Below are 25604 nucleotides of genomic sequence, written 5' to 3'. Positions count from 1 at the left end.
AACAACATTATGTCCACGGTTTAAATCCTGCACAAGAATTTTTCCACTCGTAAGGAGGAAAATCAATACTTCAATCCCTGCCATAAATGCAAAATTCAGGCTGGCAGCCAGGTGATTCCTGCAGCACTCATGGAACAATGGGACAGTTTGGGATTTCTGGGGTACTGGGGGAGCTATTACAGGTGAAATGCCAACAGTTTATTCCAGATTTCAAAATACTCACTGGGTTGCAGCCTAGAATTAACAATTTTATGTTTTTATAGTAAGCCCCATAAATTCTCTCATAAATCCATTCAAACATTAAAGCAGAAGCTAGAACTGACATTTTTTAGAACTACAGTAGTTCTGAAAAGTTTTAGGTAATGGACAAAGAAAGACTATGTACCAGCAACTGTAACTCTGAGAGATGCTGTTCTCAAGTACATTCATATGAAGAGTTTTTTCCTCCTCTGAGAAAAAACTTTGACAGCTTTTAAAAAGGTGTTTTTTGAAAAATACTTTCTTCATCAGCTATGGGACAATCACTCCTTTGGCTGTAGTCAGGCATTTACTGAAACATTTTGTTGTTCAAGGGTTTGGCAAAGAAGGAAATTGTGTATAAGTACATCCTGAAAAAGAGCATTTATTGTATTTATTGTTTTCCTGCTGAACTTTCTGAATCACACTCTTGGCATTTCATTTAGAACTGGTCAGAGACACTGCTGTCCTACAGAAACTCCTGCTCCAACTTTAGTTTTCCTCACTAAACAAAACAAACACTCAGAATATTCGGTTTTTTATACACCAAAAATCAAAGAAAACACAGTTCAAAAATCTCAAAGCTGAAAAGCATTCACCATTAGGAACATGTTTATTTTAACAAAAGATACCCAGTCTGAATTGTAATTAACTTGTTTCAAACAAAATGCTCAGATCTTTTGAAAGAGTATTTCTTTCTGTATCACTGTACCAAAACGGTAATTTTCATGTCAAGCTCCTATTTGGTTTAAATTGCCATTTAAAATGCACAAAACATGAATTTGCACAGACAACACAGAGCAGAATGCTGTAGTGCTGTCTCATGAATCTGATGTGTCAGGAATCTGGAGCTCTTTGTTGTATGATGGCACTCCCAAGAGCTGAAGTTCAGCACCCAGAATCCACCACCACTCTCAGAGGGATGAGAGCTCTCCAGTTCCTCTTCCCACCTGCTCTGATGAATTTCTCTCTGCCCTGTTACTCCACATCCAACAGCTTAAGTCACTGCTTTGCTTGCCAGTGCAGTTTCCCATACTGAGAAATTATTTATCCACTGGCCCATTGCAACTTTAATTTAAACCAGAAGTATATGGTAATATATTTCATAATGCTTTAAACAACTATTTGTATACTCTACCTCATCAAATTCTTCTGTCATTTTCCTTATGATTTCTGCATTTTGCATGTTCCTGAACATTTCAATTCTTACTGTACCTGTAATGTAATGAAAGAACAAAAGAAATTAACATAACATGGTTTTGCTACACCAAAATATCAGTGTTTTTCTGCTGCTAAACAAACAGTTCCATGATATACATAAGAGTATGAAGAGTGCAAAAGTAACAGGAATAGTGTGAAAAAGGCTGTCTCTTAAAGAAGTAGGGAAAGAAAACTCATCTGTTCTGTAATGTACTTTCAAATGAGGAATTAGTATAATTTTCCATCCTCTCACTCTTTGCAGCCAAGCCAAGTGTGATAAAGCAGTGATAGCCATGGAGGACTTGTGTCACATGTGCAGCTGCCCCAGGCTTTCAATTTTGTGTGCAAAATCCAATGAGCACCATCTTTCAGTTCCACGGCCACTCCTGGTGGTTCTGCACTTTCCATGCTGAATGTCCTGGATGACAGAGACCCATGTTTTCTATGCACCCACTGGGAGTTTTCACACTGGGATTTTTCAGGACCAGCATGGTTTATTGACTCAGGTATGTTTTCCAAACCCAAAGGCTCCGAAGGGCTCAGACAAGATGTGAGCCAGCTCAGAACCAGAAGCAGCAACTGTATCTCTGTTATTCTTTGATGTAGATTTCCCACTCCCCCTTGTTACCTGAACACTGCAGTTGATAGAATTAATTTTTCATTGTAAATCAAACAAAGCTACCAAAATTGAAAATAGAACAACACAATAGCTATAAACAAAGATTCTTGTGTCTAAATCAAAAATCAATCATTATACAAATTAAATATTCTGACATATTGCCATGCAACTAGACACTATCTAAACATCTAACCATATAACACAGGGCAACATAAAAATATTTTTTTTGCTACTGCTGCATGATCTTCTCTTCATCACTTTACAATCTTCTTTTGTTAATGGAGGAAATTCAGAAAAATTAAGCAAACTGCAGAGCTACAAAATCCATCCCAACATCATTAATGTTACAAAGAGTCTCTCAGTTTTGCAAAAAGTTCAACTGGATTAATGATCCACTGCATGGCTTCAGAAATTCAGACCATAATAGAAGCACCTTAACAGCTAACAGTATTGTCACTCTACAAAGAATAAACAAAGATAACTTAAACATACTAAATATTATGCAAATATTTTAATTCTGGTATTTTATTCCTTTAAAAAAGAGCATCAGAAATATATGCATTTCAAAACATGCAAGCACAGTTAGAGCACACCAAGTCTCTCTATGTTAGTTTTATAAAGCAAATGAGATATTGATTTCTTGAATTGCCTTTGCTTCTTCATGAAATAATATTTGTTATCTATTTCATACTGGATAATACTGTCAGCCTCAGTTCTGACAATGGCAATTTAAATTTGTGCATATTAATTTCCATATCATTAACAATTACTAATGCGATGTATCAACATAAAACCAGGAACCCAAGAGGATGTCACCATGTGACAATGTCTTTTCTCAGTTTGGAAATCATCTGTACATGCAGATACATTTTAATCTTTCCCCCAATCCTGAAAGTTTGTTTTGGCTAAATGAAGCAGATTCCCAGGATGTCTCAGAACAGTGGACAGGTACTATTGCAAATGCCCTCTGCTGCAGGAATGCCCCTTTCTCTCACAGCATGCTGGTGTCTGCTGCTCTTCCCACTGGCAGCTTACCCCTCAGTCAGAGTAATCTACTGACCTTTGCTATTTTACTGGTTCATAGCCCTGATTCTAATTTTATTCTTATCTATTTATGGCGTTTTTTAATAAACTGTCATAGCCTTGTTTCCCTGCAGTCATAGCCAGCCTTGTTTACCTTGCATGAGAACTGAGCACCATCGCTCCCTGGGCACTCAGAGGGTGTCACTGATCCTATGCAGAGGTGTCAGAGGTCAGGCTGGGGAGATGCTCCAACACCTTCCAATAAACAATGGTGCCATTTTTTGGGACCAGAAGGGAGGATGTGCACACAATGAGACACACTTCTGCCATCTCCCAGGGTGGGCAAGAGCTCCACTGCCATGGGAGTGTCAGCAAGTGCTTGGAGTGGAGAACAGCACTTACTCACTGTCCTGCCCCATTCTTTCCCCCACTTTTCAGGACCTAGTTAAAAGAAGTCATGGAAAGCACAAGGAGTGTTTCTGCTTATCTGGCAGTAGGCAGTGGCTCTGGCCTGACTGCTTTTTCTTCCACCACCTCTCCACCACCCAACCACAGCACAGCTCCATTTGTTTTTCTGGCAAACTCATTTAACACTGTAAGTATGCTATGAAGGCTTTGTTCAGATTTTATGGTGTGACCACAACATTTCAGCATTGCAATGGTCTGTTGACCATTATTCAAACTCATAATTTTTATGATTAGTAAAAAGCAAAACTTTCCCATTTTCAGGTGAATCCTTAAAATGTAACAAATTGCCTATAAAATACAATTGAAGGAGTGGCATGCAATCCATCTTTACTTTACTCAAGGTCGCTTCATGTCCTTTTCTAAGCCGAGCTTTACCTTTGCCATGAAGCTCTCATTCCATACTTAGTGAAGAGAATTGAAATTGCCTTAATCCATTAAAAATTGAGAAGCCTATTTTACTTCAGGACTAAGTTCTCAGTTCAAACCTATTCATATACATTGTGTTTTAAAAGGCCTTCTCACCGACATGTAAGTTTATTTCCTTAATGACCAAATTCCAGTTTAACTTTCAGCTGAAAGAGGTATCCATATAATTTGTGAATAATCACAGCACCCAACATGGCCTTTAAGAGTGAAATGAAAAAATCCACACAGAGAACAAAATTTCAATGAGAGAAGTGAAGAGAAGAGAGACTAAAGGGGCCTTTACAGAACTGGATTAATACACCTTAAAAAACCTTAAACTGAATACAAAACCAGGTATGGTCTTTCTGGGTGATATAACATACCATGGACTCAGTGGCTTGAAAACATGTATTTAGGGTGAAAAGAATAACCAGTTTTATTAGTAAGCCCTGTAAAAGCAAAGCAACAATAAAGACCTCCAAGAGTTTTACAGGATGCTTAAGCCCTCGAGTCTGGGCAACAACCAGCCTTTACTACCAAGAGTTAAAGAGAGTTATCCTTGGGATGTGGGTGGTCCCATGACTGCCTTTCCTGCTGCAAACAGGAGGTACTGGCACTGACCACTGTGGGCAGTCAGGGAACACCATCACAACAAGTGCCACACTCCAATGGCTTCCTGCACACGGCAGCTCAGGGATTTCTACAGGAAAAATTGGATGACAGAAACACAGCTCTAGCAGCCCACAGTCATTTACTCTTGAAATCTAAGCTGCTGATGGTAAAATTATATACCATGGAGGATACTGCCTATACTATATGGTCAGTTTTCATCTCTAGGACTTTTATTCACCAAAGCTACAGGGACAATTTCATTCCTTCTCTTTTGGACCACCTGTCCACACTGAGTAAACTGCAAGAAAAGTAGTGGGAAAACTGCAGCTCAAGACTGAGGTGAACGGATATGAAATAAGCCCACAGTCTCCTGCCAAATGAGGATTAATTGTGGGACCTTAAATTCCTGGCAACTGATCAGTCTGATGTCTCAAACAAACTAGAAAAACAGGAGGAAGATTTATAGAGGCATTGAGAAGTAGACACAAGGAGATTTGCCCAGGAAAGTACAAGAAAAACAGAGTGTGCTCTTTTGTATCAGCTCAAAGTCAATACTGGGGACCACAGCACCAGAACCTAACTAATACTGCCAAGAGAGGGCAAGTTTAATAAAACATTTGTGAGGATGGATGGTGATTACAGAACTGCTGGGTGGGCAGTATTTATCTCCCTTGATATCATTCAATATACATCCCTATGCCTTTTACCCCACTTACAATTTAGATCACAGTCCTTAAGGGCAGTTTTCAATCATCTGAGAAGTGGTACTGACAAATTCCATGTGACATGATAAAGACTAAAGTCAAACCATCAGGAGCACATGATTTCTCAGTGCTCAGCCTGGGCCAGGGTACTCTACTGTAGTACTTCCACTAACTGTTTCCAGAAGAGAGCTGCCTGAATCTAAAAAATTACTCAGGCCAGTAGAAAAGTTCATTTTCTGTAGCCTGCTCACAATCATGCAAGAACACTGAAGTAGCTCTTACCTCACTGGAATCAATAGATGTTAATCATTAATTTAAATAGATGCAGTACTGGGGTAATTGAAGCATATCCAAACAGATGCTGAGACTCCTAAATCCCACCAGGGCTCCTGACTTTCTACTGATTTCTGCCCCAGAAAACTGAAACTCTTTGCTTAGACCAGAGGTCAAGATTTGAGAAAGATGTCAGTCTAAATATTTAGCTGAATTTCTGCACATATAGGAATAGAAGACTCTTTTATTGATTTATTCCCCAATTCTTCCTGCTGCATGGACTCTACACTGCCCAACTTCTGCTGCCAGTGAAGCAATATTCAAAAGACAGAGGCTTCCTATAAGGCACACAGCCAATTCATCCTTAGAGCAGCTTTTGCCAGTGAACTCTTACTGAATGTATCAGCAAGAATCTCAGTGGAAAAATAAGTACAGTCTTGAGCAATTAAAACCTTATAAGGGAATCACAGATAACTGTTAAAAAGAATTCTAATGGCTCACCTAAGTCTATCCTCCTACAACAAAACTAAAAATATGTTTGAATGTGTTCTGTGAAATCCCTTTGCAATGTGAAGACTTTATACACAATACAGCCATGAAAAGTCCACTCTCTTGCTGCAGTCCAATTCTCTGACTGACCTTCTGCTTATCCACTCTGCTACATACTGGAAGAGAATTTTATTACTCTTCATTTTTTACATATGTGATGAATTGCTCTGATTTTTATCATCATGCTCCTACAATTCTTGTATCTTTACCTTTAGTAATTTGCTTTTTCAAATTCCATGATGCTTTTCAGACCACTGCATAGCACATGAGTGAAACAAGTAATTCATTCTTTAATTCCTTTTCCTTCTTTGTTTTAGGTTACATTTGTCTCAAACAGAAATCTTGGAGCAGAACTCTTATTTTTTTGCCTTAGTAGTGTTTCCCACACATAAATTTTACATCTATTTTTCTATTTTTCAGATCTTGATTTTGCTAAAAACACTTCCATGTAATTTTTTGGAATTGAATGAAGAGTAGGAAAGTCATTACAGAGCATTGCCACCTTTACTGCAAGGTGCTGTTGAAGCTGGGAAAATCTGAAAGGAAATCTTGACTGTGGAATGAGGAAACTTTGTTAGTGTCCTTTCACTGTCCTTATGGCTCTTTAGTGCTCTCTGCTCCCAGTGCCTGACTGCCACCTACAGACCCCACTCTGTGCCCAAGATGGCATGTACATCCAACAGGAACTGCCACTGGGAGAGAATAGAACATCCTAAGGGACCACAACTAAAGCATGTCACATTTTACCTCCTTCATTACACCAGGCCCAGAAATGTGTTACTATTCTGGTTTATATAACTTAGATATAAGGAAGGAAACACTTTCTTCCTATTGTCATTTAGAAATTACCTTAATTGTTTCAGCTATCCTTTCACACCAGATTTAGCCTAGAAGAAGACATCTTGTCCAGTATGGAAATCTCAGTAAAATCTCAGAGTTTACAAAAAAAATTTAGCTTAAGGGACCAGGTCTAGAGAGTGTGAGTTTACAAAAGCCAGGCCCTGCTTGACCAAGCTGACCTCCTTCTATGATCTGTGGATGAGGGAAAGAGCATGGAGTGTCTAGCTGGACTTCAGTAGAGCCTCTGATCATTTCCCACAGCCTTCTCCTAGAGATACAAGCTGTTCATGGCTTGGATGGGCAGAGCTTTCACAGGGTAAAAAACCAGCTGGATGGTGGGCCCAGAGAGCAGTGGAGAATGGAGCCCTGGTGGTGGTCAGTCACAAGTGGTGTCCCCAGGGCCAGTGCTTGTGTCAGTCCTGTTTAGTATCTTCAGCCACAATATAGATGAGGGGATCAAGGGTACCTTCAGCAAGAAGGTGAAGGGAACACCTGACTCTGCCTAAAGGGAGGTGGTAGTCACTTCTCCCAAGTAACAAGCTAAAAGACGAGGAAATTACCTCAAGCTGCACTAGAGGAGGGTTAGGTTGGATATTAGGGACAATTTCCTCACCAGAAGGGTTCTCCAGCCCTGGCACAGGCTGACATGGCAGTGGTGGAGCCCCCATCACTGCAGGGATTTGAAAGCCATGTGGATGTGGCACGTGAGGACATGGGATAGTGATGGCCTTAGCCGTGCTGGGGAAGCGTTGAACTCAGTAGTGTCAAAGGCCTTTTCCGATCTAAACGATTCCATGAGTCTGTGCTTAAAACAATCAATAATGTTAATACTGTCAATATCTATAGGCTATATAAATGCTTTGAAAGAAAGGATAAAAATGGAGCAGATAGTTTGCTGGTCACACAATTATTTAGAACAGCCAGTCTGACAGCTGCCAGCTAACATTGCCAAAGGATGTCATAAGCAGAAATTGGTAAAATGCTCTTCAGCAAGAAAGCATGCTCAGTTCCCAGACTGCTAGTAGAAAAAGAAATAGCCTACATAATTTAGTGCATCACAAACAGTACACTTCATGTGCTTAAGTCTTAAAATTTTGATAAAGGAAACTCCCTTGCTCTGGGTTTAAGGCAGATAAGGCTGGTTTGCAATGGCTCTATAGCATTTGCACTTGCCAAGTGTAAACTGCTTTGCATCCTCATAGAGATGATTTACATGAAGCCACATAATCACTAGTCAAACCTACTGAACACTAAACTTACTGAATTACTCTGTAGGATAGATCTTTTCACGCTTTGATAACTTGAAGTAGCAATTATCATAGAGCACAAACCTTTTTGCCAGGTAACTTTGAACAGCAGTCAGTGAGATGAACATGAGTGAAAGCTGAGGAGCCTTTGCTGCCCCACAGGCAGCAGTTTGTTCCTGGCAATGTCATACAGCTTTTGCTCTTGGAAGACTGCAGCTCTGCAGTTGCCTCAGGTCACCCTGGCTGAATGAGGAGTCTGTGGTCACAGAGGACACTCACACTTGAGGAGAGAGGTAAAAGCACACATCCAAGAAATGCTCTGCTGAAAGTTCCCAGCTGTTCCCCCAGGGCTGGTTCCAAGGTTCATTTATGTGAGCATTGCTCATGCTGTGCTTTCTGCACATGTGCTGTAAGCAGACATTCATTAAGAAGGCTCCTGGTGGATGCAATGAAACAAATTAATCTTGGGATTCCTGTGCTCAGCAATCAGCATCGGGTGCTATGCAGAATGCAAGCACAAGTCAGCACCACATGAATCTCACATTTGGGAGTAGTTCAGAGTTTACCTGAGTTGTACAGTGTTAAGGCACACTGTGACTGTTGGATTTAACAGCTGATAGTGGATCTATCATCTTTCGTACTTTCCATCTCCACAGAACTCTGCATCAATGCAACCTGCAGTTTAGTTCCACAATCCTTCAGAAGGTACCTCATTCTATTTCTAAAACTGCTACTTGATAATTTTATTTGATAAACCCTGATCTTTTTGCACTGCATGAAAAACTATTCTTCTATGTGCCATTCTTTTCCACATTGCTTGGGTTTTTCTCTCTAAATTTGAGTATCCTTTAGGAAGTGGGATGGTCATAACTACATCCAATATTCAAAGTGCAGGTCAAATACAAGTTTGAGAGATTTTTGGTGTCTAATATATGTACACATAAATTTGCCCTTTATTTCTAGTTCTTAATTTTGCCTCTATGAACACTGCTAAGCACAGAGGTTGTATTTTCAGATTATTCACAATGACAGCAGGCTCCAAGAGCAGAATGTGCGTAACTACAGCTTATCAGCTCAAGTGTGGAAGCAGCCCTTGGCTGCCTGCTGTTGGAAGTGACTCAAATCCAGCAATATAAACATAGGTAGTGGGGAGGCTGAGCTCCAAGTTAAGAGTAAGATACAACAATGTAAATATTTGCACTAAGTCCATTTAGGTCCATCTCCTCTTTCTGAGTGCCTTTATCACATGCTGTTTTCACATCTGCTCTCCCTCACTCACTGACCCTGTGAACAGGCCCCCACCAAAACTTCCCTCTGAAATGAGGGGCCCAGTGTGAGCACAAGTTCTTCCCTCCTCACAGAGGAACCAGTCTGTGTGCACAAACACCTGATCTGAGGGGACAAAGACAGCAGTGCCAGACACTTCTCAGTGGGCTCAGGTGATAGGACAAGAGCCTGGCAACCCAAACATGAGCACGTTCCTGTTGTGTAAGCATTTCTGTAGCCACCAATGGAGACAAAACAGTATTGCCATTGTTAATAACAGACATCCTACCTGTGCCATGTACCTGGGGCACAGCCCCAATCCTGGGCTCTTGGGGGAGTTTTCCACTGGCCACAAGTACCTGCTGAGTGAGCTATGGCTCAGCACCACGTGCCTTTTGTTATAACTAAAGCTCAGGTGTGGGACAGTGTAATAACAATGCAGTGCCAAACCTCAATAGCAATGGCACACCAAAGAGGCTACTGAGCTCCAGGTTTCCAGAGCCAGTCCTTACTTTTCAGTGTTCAACAGCACCATTCAGAGAGCCACAAGGCCAGGGCTGATTGGTATTCTCCCATATTCTTTACTTGATGGAAAAAAGCCAACACATTAAACAGCAGTAAAACAAACGCTTTGTAAGCACTGCAGAACTACTGTAGAAAGGTGAAGAACTTTATATGTTAATTTGAGGAAAGCTGGTGTCCCCTAAAGAGTGAGACTGGAGATGCAGAAACATCATGGAAATGACTTATATCTAAAACATTTGATTTCCCTCTTTAAGTGAAAGTCATCATCTACATGCAACATTTCTATCCTTTTTTTATTAACCTGAAAGAAGGAAATAAGACTTGGGTGCACTTCTGTCTGTAACTGTGCTGCTTAATTCTAACCTTTTTGTTTAACCAAACCTGACTGGTCTTGGATATGAAGTGTCCCAATGAATTTTACAAAGGCAGGTCCTTGAACAGAAGCCAACAAGGTCATTGGGGAACAGTGTGAACCATGACCCCAATCTCTGTTAATCTCAGCCTCTCATTGAGCTGGAGACAGGGACACACACTGAGAATGCTACGGCTTCTTCAAGAACAGCTTCACCTGCAGCACAACTACCTCCTGCCTAGCAGTGTGTGTCCCCATCTTTTTTGGAGTTACACAGCATCCACGCTATTGTCTCTTACCCTGCATTTCATGAGCACATTCACATGCTTTTGTATAATTCAGGAAAGTTGAACAGAGATACATTAGAAATCCCTCTTCATTCCTTCTGCTTCTCATGAAGTCACTTATGCAGAATATATTAAAGGCCAAAGCATTTACTGACAATGACCTGTGAAGACAATGAAAAAATTAGCTGAACTGGCACAAAGCAATGCCTTTATCTTTCTCTCTCCTCATTTAAAAGTAAGAGGATGAGAGGAATTCTCCTTTTTCACGTAATTATTTCTTCCTGCTTTTCTATGAAAACAACTCATTTTCTCTTAGCTCTTAGCCCATTCCAAAGCCCCTTTTCACCCTATGACTCTCTGAACACGAACATGCATAGAACTAGTTTCTGTGAGGAAACACAAAGAATTCAAGAAATCACATGCAAAACCCCCTTAGCTTTGTGCTTAGAAATTAAAGGAGAAATGAAGAAGCGCTAAACTTCAGATGTTATGTGTAACCTTGACTTAGTTTCTGTGTCAGCTTTGGTGAGTCACCAACCTCTGAAGGCTGTCTGCTGTTCTGTGTGGCTTCATTAGCACAGACACCAAAAGGATCTGGGAAGAGAACAGGAGCTGTGGAAGTGACATTATTGTCTCTCTGACATGTGCAGCTCTGCTGCAGCCCATGAACCTGGGAAGAAGTGTGGGAAGAGGGGGTTTTTACAAGGGTTGATAAGGATGCTGCAGATTGCTTTTGCTTTTATTTGTGAGGTTCCTGTAGGAGCCTGGACAATTTAAACTATCACCAAGATGGTCCCTAGCTGCATATCCCCCATTTTTCAGGTATTCCCCTAGCAGTCTCATGGATGAATGTAGACAAAAGCAGCACATAAACAATTGTAACTCCAGGTACTCTGAGCGTGACACTATTCTTTGGGTATGTAAAACCCTAAATATAAGAACAAAGGGCAATGCAGGAAAAGGCTCCTCCTTACCAGAGAACATAAGGAAGAGGGCTTAGGCTCCAGTCCTGCTTTTTCCTTATCATGAATATGTATCTACCAGAAAAAATCAAGGACTTCAAGTTTCCATTCCATGAACTTTAAGAAGTCTAAATACTTTGGGCTTAGTCTTTAAGCAATTTGAGGAGGAGTAGGAAACCAGTGACAGCAATGGCTTAAGCATGGCACAAGTTATCTGAAAAAACCTCCACTGTGGTAGTGGCACAGATTGTCTATCTGCTGCCTCAAAAGCTTATGATATCAATGACTCTGTTCCTGAATTGGCCATTTCTGGAGCAGAGACAGGATCTTTACTTAAAAGGGATTTACAAAGACAACTAAAAGAAACCCTGTTGATAAAACACCCCCAAGGAAAACTTTAATTTTCAAATTTTTGATTCAAACTTGGCTACTGTCGAAAAATAAGAGGAAGCATCACATCAAAACCGAAGTTAAAACAACACAAGGAATAGTTGCTCAACATGTTTTGGCACGGGTAAGAGAATGAGAGAGCATATATTAGAGCCAAAATCCATAAAAGTCTGGATATGCTTCTAAAAATACAATGCAAGAGGGAACTGTCACCTCAGAATTGAGAGAAGATAAACTGCTGGAACACATACAGATCACAGCAAGTGTTGACAGGACAAATATAAATGGAAATGTGGAAATAGGAGCAGAAAACTAGGAAAGCTCTACATACAATGTGTTTCTCAGCAGTCTGTGTTTAAGATTTACTAAGGATTATTTGAGAGCAAAATATAAAAAAGATTTACCTGTATAAACTCATTTATACTAGAAACCCCAAACTTTATACAAGTAATAAAATAGCAGGCCCTGCAAAGAGTGCTGAAAGACAAACAGTAATAAATGGCAGATGAAATACAAGAGGGAATGAAAAGTCTGAGTATATTAATTAACATAAAGATAGTGGACTCAAGGGGGAAAATTAATCAAGTGCTGCTAAGGAAAAAGGAAAGAAGAAAAACACACAGAGGAGCACTGCAAGTAAAGCATGTTTAATCAGAAAAATGCCTTAAATAATTCCTCTTATATTGCTTTGGATCCTCTACCTTACAAATTTAACTACCAGAATTAGTTGAAATGGTGTATTTTTTGCAAATTAAAAATGGCTGTGTAAACACACCATGTATTATCATATAATTCCTGGTAGATACACAAATTCAAGACACAGAATAAAGCAGCCAGTTGACTCACAGAATGGTTTGAATTGAAGGGACGCTAAAGCTCATTTCATTCTAAGCCTCTGCCATGGACAGGAACACCTTCCATCAGACCAGGCTAATCAACCCTGTAACTCCTCTGGTTGTGTCTTACAGATTGGTGGAAAAAATATTTAAAGTGGGAAAATAGAGTAATGCTGTAAAACAAAATATTCTAACACAACCTTTGTCAAGTGTTTTATTTTGTAAAGGGCATTTAATTTTCTCACTATTTTGTAACAAACAGTATTTTTTTCTCCCAGCTTTCAGCACTTTCAGCAAATTTTCCTTTTAGGACTTTTCAGTGCTCCCTCTCCCTCACTCTAAGGCTTCACTGGAAGCCTTAATATGATGGTGCCTTTCCTGTAAATACTCACATTTTTAAGTTTAACCAGAAGGCTGAATTTTCTATACAGTTTTTTTGGGCAAAGCTACATTCTCATTCCTGTCAACATAGATTCTTACCTATTAATTGTTTTCTTGTCCTTCCCCTATGAAATTGTCTTTGAAGCTCACAGCATAAAACACCAAGCGATGTTACACTATGGATCACCTGCTTGATGAAAATATTCAAAAATGGAGTTATGCTATCATTCCTGGCCCTCTTCAGTGGGATATTCTGGATTCATCATTCTGCAGTAGCTTAAAGCACCCCCAAGTGTGTTCATCAGGTGAAAAGAGAAAACTGCTATTTTGGCTGTTGAAGCAAAGCAAAACCACTGGGATGTGCACCTGCCCACCTGCCTCTCTTTTCTCCTACTTCCTAAGCATCTCTGTGGAGATAGGTCCTCAAAAGAACACAGTCCTTTCTTGCAGTTTTCAGAATCCATAATTTCTTCCTTTGCCCTTATAGTTTGCTGCATTTAAAGGCACAAGTTTACCTTTCCATTCTTCCTTCCACTGTTACAGATGTTTGTTTTTCCTTCTTCTCCTTGCATTTTCCCTACAAATGAGACTTCATAAATATAAGTAATTTTAATAGGTCTCTAGGGAGATCTTGTAGCACCTTCCAATGCAAAAAAGAGCTCTAAGAGAGCTGGAGAGGGACTTTGGACAAAGGCCTGGAGTGACAGGACAATGAAGAATAGCTTCCCACTGCCAAAGGACATGGATTGATGGCAAGGAATTCCACCCTGTGAGGGAGGTGAGGCCCTGGCACAGGGTGTCCAGAGAAGCTGTGGCTGCCCCATCTCTGCAAGTGTTCAAGGCCAGGTTGGATGGGGCTTAGAGCAAGCTGGGATGGTGGAAGGTGTCCCTGCCCATGACAGGTGGTGGAATAATAGGAGCTTTAAGGTCGCTTCCAACCCAAACCATGCTGGGATTCTGTGACATTTAATACTTGGTTGCTGTTATTACAGGCTGAAAAGAGTAAGAAAGAAATGCAGGGAAGACTGCCCACTTTCACAATCCCTGCCACCTTAAACAGTTTGCATGAGATCAAAGTCTTCAACTCCCTAAGAGTTAAATGCACTTTTCATCACAGTATGATGTGTCTCCCTGTTCCCAGTCAGAAGGAACTGAAGCTTTGCTCAGCACAGGCAGAAGGGAGCACTTTCCAGGCTGAGGACTGCCCTCCTTCCCCAAAAGCAGCCTGCTCTTCCCAAGGAAGTAGCCAGCTCAGAGCTCTATACACAGCACATAATTGAAGAATAATCCCGCTGTTAGAGGCTACCATGGAAACCAGAGGGGAAAAAAGGGCTGAATATTAAAATTTGAGAGTGAGAATATCCATCACTGCTATTAGACATAACAGTTTGTAAATGCTTCTATTAATGGGTCTGGGCTGGAACTTCTCCTGTTTGCCACTTTCTCCTGTAAGTATTACAAGTGGAGCTGAACACAATACAGAAAAAATAATCAAAAATCTTTACAGCTCAAATGTGCTCACACACTACAAGGAGAAAAAAAAAATGAAGTATCTGTTTGACGCAAGGGCAAGCAACTCCAAATGCAAACATCAGAAATTAAACTCCAATCCATGGGTTTAGTCAAAAGTTGACAACAAATACATTCAAGAGTGAAACATCAGCATAAGCTGTTTCTTTATTCTTAATAAAAGTTTTTATTCTTTCAGAATAAACATATGACACCAATAAGGCAAATTTCTGCATCTCTGCATCATCAACAAACCTTCACTACTTGTGGGGTTCCAGCCCCACAAGCCTGGCATCCTCAGGTGAAAAATGGGAGGGGGGGGAATCTAAAAGGAAAAAAATTACATTAATAAACAAATCTTGAGAAGAAAGAGTAGCTCAGCCTGGCTTTTTGCACCATTGTCACTAAGATTAAATCCTTTGTAAGTCAGATAAAAAAAAAATCATGGCAGTTGAATCACCGTCCTTTGTTTATCAGGCCTTAAGATTCAATCTGGTATTGAAATACCCACATGAGGTACCAGGAATTGACTGACATACGTTTTCTCCTCTATTTTCTCCTCTATTTTGAGGGAAAAGTTTACATCTTCTGGAAGCAAGTTCCATCGTGATTGATTTAAAAGACAATTTAACCTGTTGCAATGGTTGGAAAATTACATATCAAAGTGCTGCCAACTCTAACTCAGCCTTCTCACTATTCTGAGCAAAAAGATACTCCATCACTGGCCACTTATTCAATTCACCAAATTATAAAACAAGATAGGAAAACAAATTGATCCCTTTCCTCTGTACCTGAAAAGAATGTGGTCTGCTGGGATTCTACTAATGGTGCCATCCCAGGATGAAATTATGGTACCTAGACAGGTGTAACAGCTGAATGGATTTTCTTCTCTTTAAATGCAAATATGCAATTTATGTGACTCTCTAATTTGAATTGCTGGATGAAAAACTGACTGTGACCCAGTGGCTTGTGCTCAGAGCCCACAGAACCCCTATCCTGGCTCATCCCACATCATGGAAAGAAAAAATCTCTTCTTAAGTCCAGCTCTAATAGTGAGAAAGTACTTCTGTGGAATTAGACTCACCTGATGTCTTACACTTTGCATTTATTCAGTCTTCTCCACCATAAGAAAAAAACCTAGCAGCTTACAAGGCAGGCTGTGAGAACACAGGAATATCAGCAATACTTTGTTAACCTTAAAAGATGTTGTATTCTTGAAATACATCTGCCTCCTCTCCATCAATGAAAAAAATGTCACTTTGAATGGTTAATTAAAGTGACTTGAACAACACAAGCTGAAAATCAAAGTGGGGGTCAAAGAAGGTTTGAACCAACAGTACAGAAAATTGTCATTATTTATGTCACCATAAGCTGAAATTCCACTACATCTATACCTATGTGACTAAATATATATAGTTTGTATTCACTGTCATAAGTTGCTGAAAGTATTTCTAGGCCCTTTTTCCTAAGTCACAAGAACTTGTAAGTTATCCAGAACATTTACTTCAATAATGATTAAGTAAACAAAACAAAGAGTAGAGATTGTGGTAAATCTGACAATCTACATTAAAGGTTTTCCAAAAAAAGGATGTAATGACTTTAATAACTTTGGAAGCCAATTCCCACATGGGATGATGCTTATTAAAGGCCAGTGACTGCTCCTGAGGGAAAGGGCTCCCATCAGCCCAAGGTGCTTTAAGCTTCACCCCTTCACATCCAGGGCCAGTGCTGCAGGTAGAGGGCCAACACCAGTAGTTCAAAGCTGAAATTTAAGCTACTGGCATTACCAGAAAGAAATGCAAAACTCTATACCTGTGTCTGAGCTCGTGACAGTCACCCAAGTACTGGGCTTAGCTGTGCTGCTGGCCAGGGAACTACTGGCTGCTCCTGCAGCGTCCAGGAACACTTTTGTACAACATCCCTTCCAGGCACCCAAAAACATTCCACCACACTTCCTCCTCCATGTAAATAAAGAAAATACAAGGTCAAAGCTATTGATACCATTCTGTCCTGGAATGATTGACTCTGGCAGTGCCAGAAAACGCTGAAACTTCCAATAAAAATGACATGAACAATTGTAAGGCTCAGCTGGTCATGGTTCAGGTTAAAGGTAATCTGATCAGACTGATAGAAATAAACAAGTAGGCAGTGGTGGAATGTGAGCAGGACTGTATCTGCTTCAGAGTCCACTTCTTCCATTTAGGAAGAATTAGGATGGCTCTTCTTTAAAACACAAGCTTTTTTGTTTTCCCCCTATATCCAACTGCTACTGCCTGCAGATTAACATATTATTGGATTTGGTTTAACCACTTTCTTTGTGCCAGTGAATACCACTTTCTCATTAGGATACAGACCCTTTCATATCAGCCTCATCTCCTTCTCTTCAGAAATAATTACTGCAGTGCACTTAATCAAATAAGTCTATGGCTTCATTAATGGAAAGGAGAGAGAACTGTAATTACAGTGTTTGCTGAGAGAAATATCACTTCTTCCAATTTAATTCCTAACCTTGGTCTGCAAAAAGTCTGACTAAACCTTGGGCAGAATTTGCATCTTTGGAAAGGCCAGAGACTTTTCCAATTTGTAATACAATCAGAGAAGATCTAAGATCTAGTGGTATTTGGTTGCTTTTTTATAATTAGTTCTTGTCTTCTCAGGAAGCACCTGTCATCTACAGTAAATCCAGCAATGTATCTCACACACAGCCAGAAAACTCATACACTGAAATAATTTGTTCACAAGTCTGAGAATACTGCAAAAATAAATCAGACTAAGGCTTTTACTTCTCTGCTTAGTACAGAGGGTGTTCCTCCTGTAATAAATTTGTGTAATAGAGACAAAAAACATAAATATAGAGGAAATGGCACAGATATGGCTAGTAAAGCACCAACTATTCAGGATTATTAACACCAAGAGATATTTACTGCTCTTCTCTTGAAAAGCTGTAGCATTAAAAGCATGGTCTAACTGAGAGACTCCTCAAGTTTTACCTCTGTAGTCATATGAGTAGAGCTATTTTCCAGATCAATATGCATGTAATTAAATTAATATAGTGGAAAACAGGCAATAGTATTTGAACTCCTTGCAATTTTTCTCCAATGAGCAGTGCCAAAAATAATTTTACAAGCTCTGAGTTTACTTAGTAGTGCACAGGGGCAGAACACAGTCTTTGTTCCAAGCTTACAAGGAGTGCTTTCATTTTCAGCAGAGATTTGAATTTATTATACAGAACTAGCAGTGCAGAATTCATTTCAAAGCTAATTTGTCTTTCCCTACATTATAGATTTGCTCTAAAATATTCTAGTACCATGACTTCTGCCAATTAATTCAATAAATTTATTATAAATTATTTGAAAGTTTGTATTAATTCATACCCATAAATTAGTTTATAGCCAATTTTAAGCCAGCTGCCTTTTTGGCCTGCTGTTGTATGTGAAATACAAATAGTTTTATATATTCAAGAAGCAATTAATAAAGAAAAATATGGTTGGTTTAAATTACTGTTGCTCCTGTTACCAATTCATAGAGGGAAACCTTGGACTGCAGTCACAACTCAGCACAACAGGTATTTCATTCAGATTTTCAAACTACAAACCAGTGTGCCCTTCCTTCATGTCTCCTGCACTCAAAGTCAATTCCTATGGCTTTTTCCTACTCATTTCTGAAAGTAGCAGGATACATCTTTTGGGAAGGAGATGCCATTAGTACACAAGTGGCTATAAAACATATTGCACTACTTCAACACTTTTTTACACTTTCAGATAGGATTTTTTTTTTAATTTTTCAACCCTTCTCATCCCCAGAAATCAGTAAAATGCAGAGTTTAAAAGAATTCAAAAAGAAGTTGTAATTACTTTCCTTATAGCCAAATAATCTTTGAAGAGCTAAAGAAGAGGATAAAGAAATGTAAGGAAGAAAGTACATGAGATGACAAGAACAAATACATTCAGCAGCAAATAGGAAGAAATAGTAAAAACCTTTTTGATTTAAAACTAAACACACAACAAAACCAAAGCTTTAATTTCCAGAATGTCAACAGATATTAACCATTTGTAATTATTCACAAAAAATTGATTTTGATGTAGCCATATAAATTGCCAAATGTCTGATATGAACTTTTTAACCTTACCTATATTCCTTTGAAGAACTAATGAAGCATTTAACGCATGCCTGGTAATCTGATTTACCTTCCACCCAAGCCATTTTCATCTTATTTTCAGTTTAAACTTTATAAGCTTTCACTTCAAGACAAACACACTGTAAAAATTACCTCAAGGCTCAGAAAGAAGAAGTACAAAGATCAGCTCTTGTTTATCTACACCACACATGAAATTAAGATTAAGCCATTTCCATCTTAGTCTTATCTTCCCATTTTTCAATGTGGTTACTGGCATGTTTGTAACTGCTTTATAGTTATAGGGATGTATTTACTTCTTTATACTATGCATACAAAATATTTCAGAAATCCTTGACATTGCTATGACTTAAATACTACACAAGTAAGTAACAATTTCTCAAAATGTATATTAGCTCTTACTTTGCAACATTCTCCCCTGTATTTAGACACGGAAAAGGGAATTTGCTGAAGAAACTGTGAGAAAGAAGATTTTATACACTTAATAAAAATACAAGCTGCAATGCAATGAATTGTAGTATTTTCTAATTTGGTCACAATACAGAATATTTATGATACCAACTTCTTAATAATAACTGAATGACTGAAGAGGTAAAGATTTTTAACACATGTCAAAGTCAGAAACATTTCTCACTCTCTGCAGTTCCTTGCTAAAGGCCCATATGCAGGGAATTAGATTTACCAAAGTCTTCTTTGTGTTCCATAACATCCACCTGTACAGAACAATGATTCCATCTATCACAAAACAAAATCATGAACAACTCATTTTTTTTAGACCATTTCTCTAATTGCCATGTTACATCCTCTATTAAAATATTATTAATCAGAGTAAATAATACTATTTCGTGGCAAATTTGCTTTCTGGAATTCTTTCCAACAGCAAAAAAAGCCTGCTTGTTCACTGATTTTGCCAGACCATATTTATGGCCACTCTTTGCTGCTTTTTCTGGTTTTAGCCTTCAATTTCCTTTGGCAAAGCGGAAATCTTATTTTGCCCTTACTTAAGCTCATATAACATCAAAAAAAAAACCCCAAAATGAGCAAGCTAACTCAGAACTCCTGCACTTATTGGCTCAGTTTGAGCCATTCAAGGAGAATTTGAGAGAGGATCTAGAACAAGTGAGAACAACCAGGCACCCAAAGACGAAGTTGGAAGAGAGTGTGGAACCCCAAGTGCTGGATTCACAGTAAAAGTTCCACAAAAGAGTCTGGCTTTAAGCCCTGAGGAAAGACCCATAGACAGATCTCTGCTTACTCACAACTGAGAAAAACCCAGCCTTAAGCAGCAACAGCAATTCAGGCCAACACATGACAGTTGGAATATCTGCTCATCTATGACCACTTCTAAAAACCTGCTTAAAATGTACAGGTTTCTGGCTTATCCATCAGAAAACAAATAAGAGTGAAGTAGGTGGATGGGAGAAAAGGAATGGGAATAATTTCACTGTACACTTGAAAGCAGTCAAGTAGTTTCCTCTTCAATTACATGACACCCTTTTCCCCTGGAAAAGAAAGCTTCTTTTCTCTGTGGACTCAGTGGCTGGTTTTCCTTCACAGCTCAAGAGGCTGTTTCAACCACTAATTGCTTCTGGTTAGGAAAAAAAAAATTATTCTACAAGCATGGCTCTCTGCCTTTAAAATGTAGAAAGGTCAAAGTGCTCAAGGAGTTTCTGTTTGTTTCCTATCAATAACAGAAGGCATGAGCTGACAGCCATGCAGATACCCCAGTCAGCTCTAAATCCAGGGAGCTCCAGAAATGGAAACAGCCTGGTTGTCATAGCAGCAGAGCAGGATACCTGAGCTAATTACTCAGTCTGAGAGGCAGAGTTAATTAGCCCTGATGCAGCATCACACTGACACAGTTATAATCCTTCTGGGACCTCACATACATATTGCTGATTAGACATTTCAGTTTGCTTGCAACCAGCTCAGAGAGCCCAGCACTCAATGCTGTGCTTTACATAAATATTCAAAAGAAGAGAAAAAAGGGGGAAAAGCAAAAATATGTTCTTACAAAGAAGAAAGCAGTGGAAAAGAGCCCACAAAAACCCCCAGAAAACTCTGAACATTGATCAACAACACTTCTGAAAGGGAGGAGGGTGCCTGAATCCACAATACTGCAGATCAAAGCACAACAACGGAGATGGAAATTTCAGTAGTGTGGATACACCTCCATCCCCAGTCCAGTGGCACTTCATTGAAAAAAGGGCTTTATCATTACAACAAGCTAATGTCAAGAAGTTCTCTGTTACCTAATAATGAAAACACTGAAATTTTGCTCCTGACTTAGAAATAAGAAAGTAAATACAATACCACCTGCTTTGCAGATTGTAAATACCATGGAAAAATAAACATCTACTACCAACAGACGGACCTGGTTTATTTTCAAGGACAACAAACAGCACTTTTTGCTGTTTTTCTACAAAGTAGTAGTATTTTATCACTTACCTTTTCACCTTTCTAAGGTACTATCTGATACAAGATCCTCCCTCTAAGGAAGCAGCAACATATTTTAAACGGGTCAGAAATGAAAAGTGAATGCACCAGTCCTTGTTAACCATTTTTCTGCCACAGAAATTCAACATAACATGATGGAAAAGATCACACAGACAAGCTGTGAAAGGCAGGGACTTTTTTGTATTCTCAAAGGAAAAAACAAGCAAGATAAATTCTTTACATAACCATTTCACTTCTTTGTAATCAAAACTTGCAAAGGCAACATATGTACAGATTGAGCAGGCAAATTAGAGGAAAGATGACATGGCAAGTGACCAACTCCCATGCAAATCTGCTTATTGAACTGAGATGTTTTGACAGTTCAATACAAGAAACTTCCCATTTACACCAAATAGCACTGTAAAACACATAAATATTACTGGAGTCACATTAAAACCTAATCTTCTATGTTTTTAATGGATATACATTAAATAGATACTCAGAAGAGTTGACAAAGGACAGACATGCTTGAATATTTGGTGCATATTTATTGAATTTTAAACTGCACAGATCTTTTACATTCACCTGCAAAAGCCCCTAATTTACAATTGTTAGTATTAGCAATTCACTTAATACTCACGCTTACTCATATTTACAAGAGATCACTTCTCATTTCAGCAACACCTACAAGCAAAGCTGGAAGATGCCAAGAGGGTCATTCAAGCATCTGTGCTGCCCAAGAAAATGGGATAAATACATAAAAATCAATGTTTCTCTAAACAGAAGGGTATTTTTTCAGGGTCAATATTGTTGCTAAATAAAACAGTTTGGTGCCTCAGTTTCTAATTAAAGCAAATAAATGGACACACGCTCTTCCACCTGCTCAAAACTTCTGAAAGACACATCAAGCTAAATGTACTTTACATATATTTTGATATCTAGTGATTCTAAGCACTATTGAAACGGTAGATTTATAAACCTAGCATCACAATTTCCCGAGAAACTTTGTCCCAAGTTAGCCATCCTCCTCCCTTCAGTTAATGATCACAGACTTAGATATATTATCAGTCAGCATTTAGATCCAGCTTTGGGAAAGGAAGCCAGAGAATCCAAGACAATGTTAGTGGAGCAAACTGAAAAGAAGACAATTAAGGAAGATAAAACAGTTGTTGAGATTCACAAGAGGTGGTTATTTATCAGAAACAGAAATAAGCAAGAATGTCAATTAAGTCTCTAAAGGGAAATAAAGAAGCCATAATACATGATCTTCCCATGAAAAAGAATCTTGGTCATCTTCACAAAATAGAGAACAGCCCCCTGTTTCTCATTTCCATTAAGGACAGCTTGGTATGTACTTTACCCTAAGTGGACTACCATTAAAATCCATTCTCTTCTGATAAGCTCTATTTATTCTCGAAAACAAGCATATTACTGGAAACTGGAAAGAATTTCACTGTTTGCCAGGATTTCAACCCTGTTCTACAGCTGTTACTACAGCCACTGCAAAAATTCCAGCACAGAAATAAATCTCCCAAACACACTACAGATTTGGGGATAAGGAATTTTTTCTTCCTTTCTCCTACCATTGCTGTTTGGGACCAGAAGGTACTGAAAGAAGCTCAGCAGAGATAGCCCTGGGATACAGAGCATAGCAGTGAAAATGAAAGTCACTACTCAAAGAAAAGCCAAATCAGCCAATGACATCAGGCACTCGCAGCACTGCTGCCTCCCAGCCAGTAACAGAAAGCTTTTCTGGGAAGCACTTGCTCCAGCAGCATATGGCTGACAGTGGGCAATCAGCCTGCATCACTCACCAACAAGTGGTTTAAAAAATAGGAATCTTATCAGAGTGCTGCTTTCTCTAATGAGGAGAAAGAAAGGAAGAATAAATTAGAGAGCAGCAGAGGAATGAAGATATTTATGACATGCCTTCACTAAAAGCTTGCATCAAGAAGAATATAAACATATGGCTAAGGATACCTTTGGTTTAATGCTACCCAAATTCTTACAAATAAACTTGTCAGGTTGCTTTTTTTTTTTCATATACACCTTCAGGAGACAGTAAAAAAAGAAAAAGCACACAGAATACAACTACTTCCACAGTAGTACTTCCTACTGCCAAACAACTGAAAAATATTTCAGGGGTTCCATGTGAGCAGTGTAGACATTGACACAGGCTGGTAACCTAAGCCCTAACCTTCAGCCCTTTCACAGAATGCTCCCAGAGCTTCAGTCTTTCCTGTCATCCACAAAATAAGTTTATTTCCTTCAGCTATGAAAAAGGGCTTGCTGAAACTGCTGATGGTTCCTATTTCTTTTCTCTGATGCTTTTAGCTACTCCAGACATCCTCTTATACTTAAGAAGGAAGAAAAGAGACTCCTATCCAGATCATTTGATGCCTAAAGTTGTATTCCCACATCAGATACAAAATGAAGAAAAAGAATTCCTGAACTGTGGGTTGTTTTCAACTCTATTCAAAGTAAACTCCAGGAAGCATCAGAAAACAGCAAATAGTTTGGTTCAGAGCACTACAGAGCGAGTGGAACTCTGTCTCTTTTCAAGGCTGAGTTAACTGAAAAAAGACAACACATGAAAAATTCATTAGAAGGCACAGTGTGGCAACAGAATGCTAGAATGGCTGACTGCTGCACGTCTGGTAATGGAGGCTGCTTAAGTAGGGTATAAAAGGAAGGGCACTTGCTGCTGATGTGATAAAATATCACAGAGGAACAAATGGAGCTTCATCCACAGGAAATCTTTCTTGCCAATTGAAGTGAACCGAAGTCTGACTCCTTCCTCTTCAGTTAAAAAAAAAAAAATCCTAAAAAAAAAAGAAAAAATATCAAATTTAAGGTGCAGTTACCTACAAATTTTTGCAATTAAAACATTGGGAAGAAACAGAAAGGGGAAATAAAGATATGCCTACCTGGAGTACCAGATCTTTTGTCTCCTGCTGATGATGAGTAGAGTGTCTCTGTGAGGATTTGTACACTTTAGCATGATGACCAGGAAGTGAGAAAGAGAATGGGTAGCCCTTGACAAACAAGCTTTAAATCAAATCATTCTGGAATGCAGACAATATTTCTATACAAACCATGCACAGAAGGAACACCAATCCAAGTGTCTTCCCCATCTTTACCAGCATTTGCATGAACACGTTTGTTGGTTAGATTTATTCTATACAACTTGTTTCCCATGTTCTGTACCTCGACATCCTGAACACTGGATAAAGAAGTTGATTAAATCCAGAAGTGCTATGTCCCTGTCTTGTTTATATGATTCAATCCAGTCGTCCACCACAGACTGTCAAGAAAAAAAGAATAACTTATCAGAGACTCTTAAAAAGTGTTTTATTAAAGGCAAATTACTTATTCTTTTCAGAATATAATTTTATAATTGAGCATTTATTTTGCATAATTATACATATGTACAAATTTAGAAACCTATGCACCTTCTCTCAAGGTGGAGACAGAACAAATATTGTTAGAGAATAGAACTGTATGTACCATTTTCTGGTATTATATTGTATAAGCACAACTTCAAATTGAAATTACTTTATTTCCTCAAAACTACTTGGAATATTTTTCCAGTTTTAAAATTGTGTTGAAAAAGCCCCCACACTGTTGCTCCATTCAGAATGACCAACATATAATCCCAGAAAACCGATGAGTAGAAATACTTTGGGATAAATACCGATTTTATGTTGCATAGTGAATATCTCAGTATTTATAAAGGCCAAAGCAGTACATCAGTCACTCAGGAACACTGTAAATAGTTCAGGAAAATAAAATATAATGAGGAATACATAGTAAATAAAACAATATACAGAATTTGGACTTTGGGTGTTTGTAAGCTACCTGGATCACAGGGTAGGAAACTCTGTCAGTTTTTAACTGCTCTCAGAACTACAGTTAACCAGGAGATATTTTTATAATCTTTGACATTCCAAGTTCCTCAGCTACATAAACAGTGGAGGTAAAGAACTGTGTATATTTAATGTAATCAGATATTATATTTTACTTATTTTATAAGGGAAAAGACAAGCATTTCTGTTCCACACATGCAACGGCAATCATCAGGAAAAGCTTGATTATGTTATCAGAGCACACCTTACAAACAGATTAGTTTATTCTGGACAATTAAGGTCTGCAACGAATTTCTATAAAATTAAGTATAAAAGAAATCTCACACACATATAAACACACCACCATGCCCACACAACTGGCTTCTACCATGCTGAAAAGGAATCAATAGGAAAGAAAAAAAAATCCAAACAATTTGTTCTCTTAGAAAAATCTGCTTTTTTCCTAATTAATAGCTGTAAGAAGGGATCTTGAAAAAAACCCC

The 25604-nt window shown here is 38.8% G+C and overlaps 1 protein-coding gene across 1 annotated transcript in view; it reads right to left on the bottom strand.

The window, feature by feature from the left end:
• STAG1 (STAG1 cohesin complex component) overlaps positions 1-25604 on the bottom strand; it is a 159743-nt gene that overhangs the window by 69442 nt on the left and 64697 nt on the right. The window contains exons 5-6 of the mRNA XM_079314939.1: positions 24464-24560; positions 1376-1452 (exon numbers count right to left, since the gene is read on the bottom strand). Of these exons, the coding sequence (XP_079171065.1) occupies positions 1376-1452; positions 24464-24560 (174 nt within the window). The remainder of the gene's footprint in view (positions 1-1375; positions 1453-24463; positions 24561-25604) is intronic.

This window comes from Erithacus rubecula, assembly GCF_903797595.1.
Source record: "Erithacus rubecula genome assembly, chromosome: 11".
In the NCBI taxonomy this organism is placed as follows: domain Eukaryota; kingdom Metazoa; phylum Chordata; class Aves; order Passeriformes; family Muscicapidae; genus Erithacus; species Erithacus rubecula.
The sequence above is the reverse complement of the archived record's forward strand: the minus strand, read 5'-3'. Positions and strand labels throughout refer to the sequence as shown.